This window comes from Mesocricetus auratus, unplaced genomic scaffold, assembly GCF_017639785.1.
Source record: "Mesocricetus auratus isolate SY011 unplaced genomic scaffold, BCM_Maur_2.0 Super-Scaffold_100022, whole genome shotgun sequence".
In the NCBI taxonomy this organism is placed as follows: Eukaryota; Metazoa; Chordata; class Mammalia; order Rodentia; family Cricetidae; genus Mesocricetus; species Mesocricetus auratus.
In genome coordinates, this window is record NW_024429203.1 from 29,403,772 (window position 1) to 29,412,340 (window position 8,569).

The 8,569-nt window shown below is 44.8% G+C and overlaps 1 protein-coding gene across 1 annotated transcript; it reads right to left on the reverse strand.

The window, feature by feature from the left end:
* Positions 1-1,487: 1,487 nt before the first annotated feature.
* CUNH11orf52 (chromosome unknown C11orf52 homolog) lies at positions 1,488-8,231 on the reverse strand. Its single transcript, XM_040730112.1, has 4 exons — positions 7,298-8,231; positions 3,953-3,990; positions 3,009-3,079; positions 1,488-2,457 (listed from the first exon to the last, which is right to left on the reverse strand). The coding sequence occupies exons 1-4, from the start codon at positions 7,369-7,371 to the stop codon at positions 2,212-2,214; spliced, it is 429 nt and encodes a 142-aa protein (XP_040586046.1). The 5' UTR covers positions 7,372-8,231; the 3' UTR covers positions 1,488-2,211.
* Between the last annotated feature and the right edge of the window lie 338 nt (positions 8,232-8,569).

Here is an 8,569-nt window from a genome sequence, read left to right on the forward strand (position 1 = left end):
GATTGAGCTCTTGATCCTCCTGTCTCCACTTTTCAAGTGGTGAGGTCATCAGTGAGCATGCCACACCTGGTTTAGCATTTATAATTCTTTTTTAAAGATTATTTTATGTATATGAGCACTCTATCTGTATGTACAACTTTATGCCAGAAGAGGGCATCAGATCTCACTATAGATGGTTGTGAGCCACCATGTAGTTGTTGGGAATTGAACTCAGAACACAGGACCTCTGGAAGAACAGCCAGTGCTCTTAACCGCTGAGCCATTCTCTCCAGCCCAGCATTTATAATTCCAAGGCAGAATTTGTCTATAGAATTTTATGTTTACATAGTGTTAAGTGTTACCTACAACATTTTATTTGATCCTCATAGTTAAGAACCCTTGGGAGTATTTTGTTTACCCTACACAACACATAGAAAAATAAGCGAGGGAGTTGCTCCAACAGTTTTCAGTGAAGGTAGTCTTTCAGCCCACCTCTTTGAACCACTTGTACTAACTGGGTCTGTGCTAGCGAATAAACCTAACAATTGCTGTATCAGTGGTGGTGATAATGATAATACGACTGAATTTTATGTAATACTACAACAAGACTGATGCTATCTACACGTGTGTGTGTGGTGTGTGTGTGTATGTGTGTGTGTGTGAGAGAGAGAGAGAGAGAGAGAGAGAGAGAGAGAGAGAGAGAGAGAGAGAGAGAGAGAGAGAGAGAGAGAGAGAGAGAGAGCGAGCTGCAAGCTGCAATTCCCTTGTCAGTACTCATCTTCAGGGAATCACCCTCTTAATGAACAAGCAGGTGTATGAGAGTGGTACGATGGGTTAAGAAAGGGAAGTGAATTATAACTCATCTCCAAGCTCTAAAGTCTGAAGTAGAACTGTACACTAAGACTCCACAGGGTTCAGAGACAGCTCAGACCCGAAAACTTCTGCCTCCGTTCCCCACCCCAACTCCTTCGGCACTTTGTCCCTGCCGTGTGTCTCTGCTTCCGATCTGGATGCTCAACAGGTGGTAATAATATCCCATCACTTTTCGGCACCTACCTCTTAAATTATCGGCCCTTTTGGCTCAGCATCTTCCGAGCTGGAGGGCAATTTTTCTAAGCTGCGCGTTCCTGCTGCCATGGCGACACGGAGGCTTGAGTGGGTCTGGCCTGCCTGCCCCGGACTGGAGCCAGCCAGTGCAAGTCTTGGCCTGCCTCCTGCCCTACAGGCCCCGCCTCCACCCGACCAAGAACCCGCCTCTACCATTCTGGACCCGCCTTCTAGCGTCCAGACCCGTGCCAGCCCCCTCGCTAGGCCTTCAAGTTCCCACCCCCACTCTTATGGTCCCGCCCACTGCCGCCTTCGGCCAATGGGAGCTTGCCTTCTGCTCACCAGGCCGCATCCCAACTGCTGACTAGAAGGCGTGCAGGCGTCTCCATTGGCTGAACTCTTCCATAGTGTGGGCTGGGACACGTTGCAAAACCCAACCCCAGGAACAATCACTCAGCCTGTTCTTAGTACTATTCATTTATTGATCCTAATGGCTCTAACAGTCCTTGCAAGGAGAGTTTCTCCAGGCTGTTAGTGTCCGCAGTTTGAAGGCCTTGTGACCGGTGGTTGGAGAAGACTTTAGAATCAGTCACTCAATACCTGTTTCCATCTCTGTGCTAAGGTCTGGAGCCCTTGGCCCAGCTGCTAGATTAATTGACCACAGCAGTTCCGAGGCTGTCAAGGGCTCAGGAAGCTTTTCCAGAGCGCTTCCTCTGCGGTTTTGGAGTAGAGGTGTATAAAGGGGATGTGCCGAGCACAGTGATCACGTGTCTGTAATCCCAGGACTGGAGGTGGGAGACCCGGATAGATCAGGATTTCAAAACCATCCTCAGTTACATAGCAAAAAAAAAAACAAAAATAAAACAAAACCCCCCAAATATCATTACACAATCCCTGTAAGAGACATTCAAAGTGCATAGAGGGCTCTTGCTGCATTTGAGAATTCAAATAATATTAGGGGTCAAAGGACGACTGTTTTGTACACTTAAATATTTGTTTGGAACTCAGCTCACCTATAACCTTACCACAACTCCACATTAACAGTGGCAAACCAAAAGATTCACAGTGCAGAGAGAGGGGCACCCAGAATTCCAGATGTTCTGCTGTTCTTTAAGATTCCCAGAAACAGTAGATTGTCCCCACAGAACGGTAAAATTGTGGAAACCAGCACTTCCTTCCAAGGGCTCACACCAAGGTTCCATTGTTGCTGTCATATCGAGGTGTGGCCTTGGGGAAGCGAAGGACAGCATACTCTGTAGCATTTTCTAGACGGAGGCGATTCACCTTGCCAGAGTGTGGCTGCATTTGGCTGAGCACATGAATGTCCGCATAATGCAAATGGCTCTCCTCGGATGTGGAGTCAGAACTTCTCTTTTGATATACAGGCCGGGGTAACACTTGCTCATACATTGGTCCTGTTGTTTCCCAATCCTGGTAGAAATCCATAGAATTAAGAGAGGCTCTTGATTTGGTTTACCCCTCACCTCCCATTCAGGACCAGTTAGACTGAGGTTCCTTTACTTTGCTTCTTTGGGAGGTCAGGTAACACAACATGAGTTCCCCTCTCTGTGTGTGTGTGTGTGTGTGTGTGTGTGTGTGTGTGTGTGTGTGTGTGTGTGTGTAGGACAGAGGACAGAGGACATAAGACAGCCCCGGGAGAGGGTCCCTGTATTCTATCTTGTTTGTGACAGGGTCTTTCTTGGTCACTGCTGCCTGAGATATTGCCCTGTCTGTTTCCCATCTCCCAGTAGGGATGCGCTGGGGTTATAGAAACTTCTACTGCTGCCTCTGGCTTTTTTTTAAATGCCGGTTCTGGAGATCCGAACTCAGATAGCCAGGCTTGCATGCACATAACTTCTTTACCTGATGAACCATCTCCCCAGACTTCGATGGTTGAGATGAATCTGTCTCAGGGTGAAAAAGCTGAGTAGTGGGATCCCACATCTGAGTGGGCCTGAGAGGGGACAGAAGCCTGTCATTACCTTTGTACCATTCTGCTGTAGCTGTTGCTGTTGCTGTTTCAATATGCTCAATGTGGGCCGTGCTTGGCTCCCTGTGGGGGAAGAAAGCCAACTAACTTAAACTCATTCTCTCTGTCTCTGCTGAGACTGCCCTTTTCAAATGTCCATTAGACTATTGGAGTGAGCTTCTAACGTATCTCTCTGGCTGCATTCCTATTTCTGTCACTTCTACTAATCTACACCCAGACACTTTCCCATTCTCTACCTGGCTATGCTATCTTCCATCTCCTTGCTCACCAGTCAGAGCGCATACTGTGCGAGGCCATGGTCTGGGGAGATAAGGATGAGTAAGCTATTTCCTCTGCCTTGAGAAATCTACAGTGTGCCTGGGAAGACATTTGAGTCAACAGACCACTACGAAAATGTAGTACGTGCTCAGCTACACCATTAGGCCACTTTCATTCAAGCCATTTATTCCCCGCCAAGCATTTGCATGAACTAACTCCTCTGCCTCTGCTGGCACCCCCTTCTACTGATTTGTAAACTTGGTATTATTCCCATGGCATCAGTGTTTTCTCTGTATTCTGTTATAGCACCGGTAGATGATATTATAATTATGTATTTACATGAATCTGCCTCACACAGTTGGTTTTCAGCTTTTCTAGACCTGAGACCTTGGAACCTTCCCCTGGGCTTCTCTTCCTCATTGGGAACCCACAGAATGGCTCACCTATAATACAAGTGCTCAGTTGCATAAGCAAATGACAACACTCTGAAGTAATGGGAAAAGTAAGATCCATAGGTTCAGAGCTAGCCTTGGGTCCAAGAAACTAAAGATTCTTTTTGTTATATCACCTCCCTTTGTCTTATCCAATGTCCCGTCTCTTTTCTACACCTTCTCCAAGGATGTTGGTTTTACTGTCTTTTCCAATTTCCCTTTCTCTCAAAGCCCTCTCCCCTATTACCTGTTTTGTTTTTCTTCTGGAAAGTTGATGGGCAGCTCCTATGTAGAAAAACAGATCATCCATGTACAAGAGTTCTTTCTGTATGTTCTCTCCATACAGTTGCTCTGTGGTCTCTCCTTCACATTCTTGGATGACATCCGCCCCCCCACCCCAAAGATTCACTCTGTGCCAGGCTCAGCGTGAAAGTACTTGTAAAGGATACAAACCTCTCCCATATAGATGGTTCTGGAAAGTAGGGTGGTAAAACTGACATAACCAAACCCAAAATACAGGTTTAGGCAACCAGGCAGTACATGCCAGAGATGGTGCTGGTTTGAAGGCTATTCTGGGATTTTCTATCAAGCTAATCTCAGTAGAGGCTAAGGGAAATCTGCCAAGTTATGGAATATATTCCTGGTTCAAGAGACTGAATCTTCCGTGCTATTTTTTGGGGGTGGGGGTTTGGAGGATCTTTGGCAACCTGGGAGTTCTATGAGTCATAGGAGCTGTGATAACCAGGGCTACCTAGTCAAGGCCCTGCAAAGCTCTATTCCAGTAAGTGGCTACCCTACTTGCTGCCCTGTCCTTGTTTTTAGTTAACAGAAGTGAGAAATGCTTTGCCTAACCTTTAATGCCCTTTGGAGCACTCATCTACAGAACTGGGAACACTGAATTTGGGGAGTGACTCAGCAATCATGCTTCTGGGGTCTCTATGGAGCCTGCACGTCTACGTGACTTTGGATGATTGATGTCCAGGGAAACAGGGTGAATAGTTTCAGGCTTATTCTAGGAGCCTATTCTTGTTAGTATATTTCCAAATCTCACCAGCGCCCTGTCTGTCTGATTTTGCTTCTCCTCAGGAAGTTTCTTTCTCTTGGAAATTAAAGAAAGAGAAAGAAAAGAAGAGAGAGGCATGCAGATATCTAAATCCTGTTGACTGAATTCTTGTAGGGGTGGGGGAGACAGGATTTTTCCACACAAGTTTCCCAAACTCTGTTTTGGAGTGATTTTCAGTTTTGAAGCAACTTCCTTAGAAGCAGGGAGTTGGTCTTTAGCTAAACCACTAAGGGTAGTTTGGCAGAAAGTCAGCTTCTGTCTTCTGCTATTTCTTCCTCTGCTTCTTCAATTCGTGCTTTGTACTAAGACTGCCTTGTCAGAGCCATATGGTAGGAAACAAAGATTTGCCTCTTGTGACTCCTGTTTCCCTACTTGTTTCTATTTAAGTAGACACAGAGAATATTAGAGAATACATGAGCAGAACCATCCAGTTTTGATGAAAAGAGCCTTTTCCCAAGTTGGATGCTGCATAGAACCCAGACACAACCTGGAAGTCATAGGTGATGGAATTAGTTTTAGGTTAGACTTAAAGAATTTAAATGGGCCATCTTCCACAATGGTCATAAGAATAAAAATTGAACAATCCTTTCAGAATGCAATTGACAATAAGGATAAAGATCTTTAAACATAAATGCATATACTGTAGCAATCTCATATACCAATACACTTCCATACACAAGTACATATGGATACTTATTGTGATACTACTATTTCAAAAAAGGAAACATATTAAATCATTAATATTGATGAGTAACTAAATAAACTGTAAATATAGAAAATGGCAAACTGAGCAGGGGGGTGGTGTCGCACGCCTTTAACCCTAGCACTTGGGAAGCAGAGTTTGAGGTCTCTGAGTTCGAGGCCAGCCTGGTCTACAGAGCATGTTTCAGGACAGCCAGAGTTACACAGAGAAACTGTCTCAAAAAACCAATAACCAAAAGTAAATAAGGGCCAGGTATGGTGGTACATGCCTTTAATCCCAGCACTGGGGAGGCAGATGCAGGCGGATCTCTGTGAGTTTGAGTCCAGCCTGGTCTACAGAGTGAGTTCCAAGACCACACATAGAGAACTTGTCTCAAAAGTAAAACAAAAAAGTAAATACATATGTAAACAAATATAGGCAGGTATAGGCAAAGACCTCCTTATTTGTTTATTTTTATTTATTTATTTATTTATTATTTTCGAGGCAGGGTTTCTCCGAGGCTTTTGTAGGCTGTCCTGGAACTAGCTCTTGTAGACCAGGCTGGCCTCGAACTCACAGAGATCCGCCTGCCTCTGCCTCCCAAGTGCTGGGATTAAAGGCGTGCGTCACCAACGCCCAGCTACTATTTTTATTTTTATTTTTTTGATACAGGATCTCACCATGTAGCCTTGATTACCCTAGAAAAGCCTGTCTCTGCCTCTCAACCACTGGAATCAAAGGCGTGTACCACCTTGCTTAGCCAAATTTCTTTTTATTGCTACCTTCTGCATCTGTCACTTCCTGGTACATAGCACATGCTCAGTAAATATTTGTTTAATAACCAAATAGATAAATGAACTATCAGGCCCAGAACTCGAGTTCAGGATTGTCTTCACATTTTAGGTGCTTTCCAATGTACTTCACTTTTCTCTCTCCATGTGATGCTCCTGTGTAAATAAGTAATCTCTGAACTCTGCCCCAGACACAAAATGATATAGCCAGGAGGCAGCTGACAGGATAAAGCCATATTTAGGAATTTGTAGTAGTGGCAAACACTCAGGGGGAAAGTTATAAAACCACAAATAATCTATTACCAAGTGTTTTTTTTTAATGTTACTTTGGGGTTTTGCTTGTTTTTACTAGCTTTTGCTCTCCAAAGCAAACCTATGCTGCAAACAATAGGGACTGTGTATTTTACAAAAGCGAGGGTCCAGAGAAATTACTGGACTGCCTGAGGCCACACAGGGAATAGCATAAAAGTTATATTCACATTTCCCATGGACACTATCCTTCCCACTTCTGTCATTTCAAACAAACATTTGTCCAAATCCTGTTGCTCAATCCATGATCACCTCTATGATTACCTAGTAAGGAAAGTATGGGTTCTGAAGTCTAGCAGCCTGGCTTGGAATCTTGTTTTACCTGCTAAGTTACTAGCCATGTGACAAACATTAGTTAACTTCCCTGAGCCTTTGCTTGATTGTCTATAAGATGGGAGCAACGGTTAAGACCACTTACAGAAGGGTTGGGACAGTTGAACGAGATTATAAGTGACTGCACGTAAGGAACAGTCAAACGCTCCAATTATTACGGTCTGGGGAAGAAAGAAAAGGAGATCAGGAAAAGGAAAGGAGAGCACAGAGAAAGAAGGCTGGTTCACCAGTCCAGCTAACTCTACACTCTACATCTTGCTGTGTTTTTAAGACGTCCTAGGGTACTACTGCTCTGGTATTCGACCCAGGACGTGGCAGATGGAGGAAGGCGCCATCTCTCCGGGGTCTCTCTGATTCTCAGGGTTTCATATCCACCACCGCAGAAGGTCCCCTCCACCTTTCGGCCCTACTCACCAGCTTCCCCCACAGCACAGCCTGTTTCCCATGGCGGATGTGTCTCCCAGGGAGCCCAGCTGGTTTTCAGACATAAAGAGGTTTGCGCATTTCCTGGTTCCCTGTTGAGCGAACCGCAGCAGCTCCCAGGGAGTCGCTGTCAGTGTCAGATTTCAACCAAGTAGGTTGGACCTTGGAAGCCACCTGGTGGAATCATTCTCAGGTGATTGTTCCCAGCCAGAGGGTAGAAAGACACACGGGCTTCAGGTGAGAGTTATCTCACCTTTGGGATTTGAAGCTTCTTTTGGTGAGGCCATAAACTTCGAGCTGCAAGCTTCGTTTTAAAAAGAAACCTGAGATACAAAAGACCTCTGAGTTTCCACAGGAAATGTTTCTCAATGTATCTCACCGCCTTTGAAATATATCCTTTATAACGGAACAAAGGATCCTCCCTCATGTCTGCCCTACCACACTTAGGTTTGAGTGTTACTGTCAAGATAATTGGTACCAGTTTCATATGTCCACAATATGGGGTTGAATCCTAGAGGCTTTTGGAACCTGAAAAGTAGGGGAATGGAATGCTCTCACACGCTCACTATTAAAATTAACGTGGTTAAATCTCCTAACTTTTTATCATCTAGATTGCACAGTGAAGCGTAAGCACTGAATGTATTACCTAATCCTCTTTCTGGTATAAACCAGATGGCTCTGTGGTTGGGATGGAGCACTCACTGTCCTCTTCCGAGCTCAGGACTACAAAATCTCCACCTACCCTGTTTGCAGCTTCTGCTTCCAATGACCCAAATTTGGACCTGTTCCTCACTGGCCAGCAGCTATGATGCAACCGAGTGAATTCCCCTTAGAAAACATGTTTCCAGGTTGGTTATGGTAGTGTATGCATTTAATCCCAGCACTTGGGAGATAGGGAGATGAGAATCAGTCTCTGAGTATGGGGCTTCCGCCTGATCCATAGGGCAAGTTCCAGGACAGCCAGGAATCATAAGAGAGAACCTGTCTCAAACAAACGACAACAACATCAACAACAAAAAGTGTGTGAGTTTGGGATGTATATAACTCCAAGAGAATCTTTGGAACCCACAATTCCAATCTTCAGTGTTTTCTTGGCATCTTTAGTTTTGTCCTGGGATGTCCATAATCAGCCCTGCACTCCACAGAGTATGGTGGATCCTGAACTCCTCCCCATCTTAGGAAAAATGAGGATGATAGTGACTGCCGTGGAGAACTGTGATTCTTTTATTTTTTATTTTTTATTTTTTTTTGGTTTTTACGAGA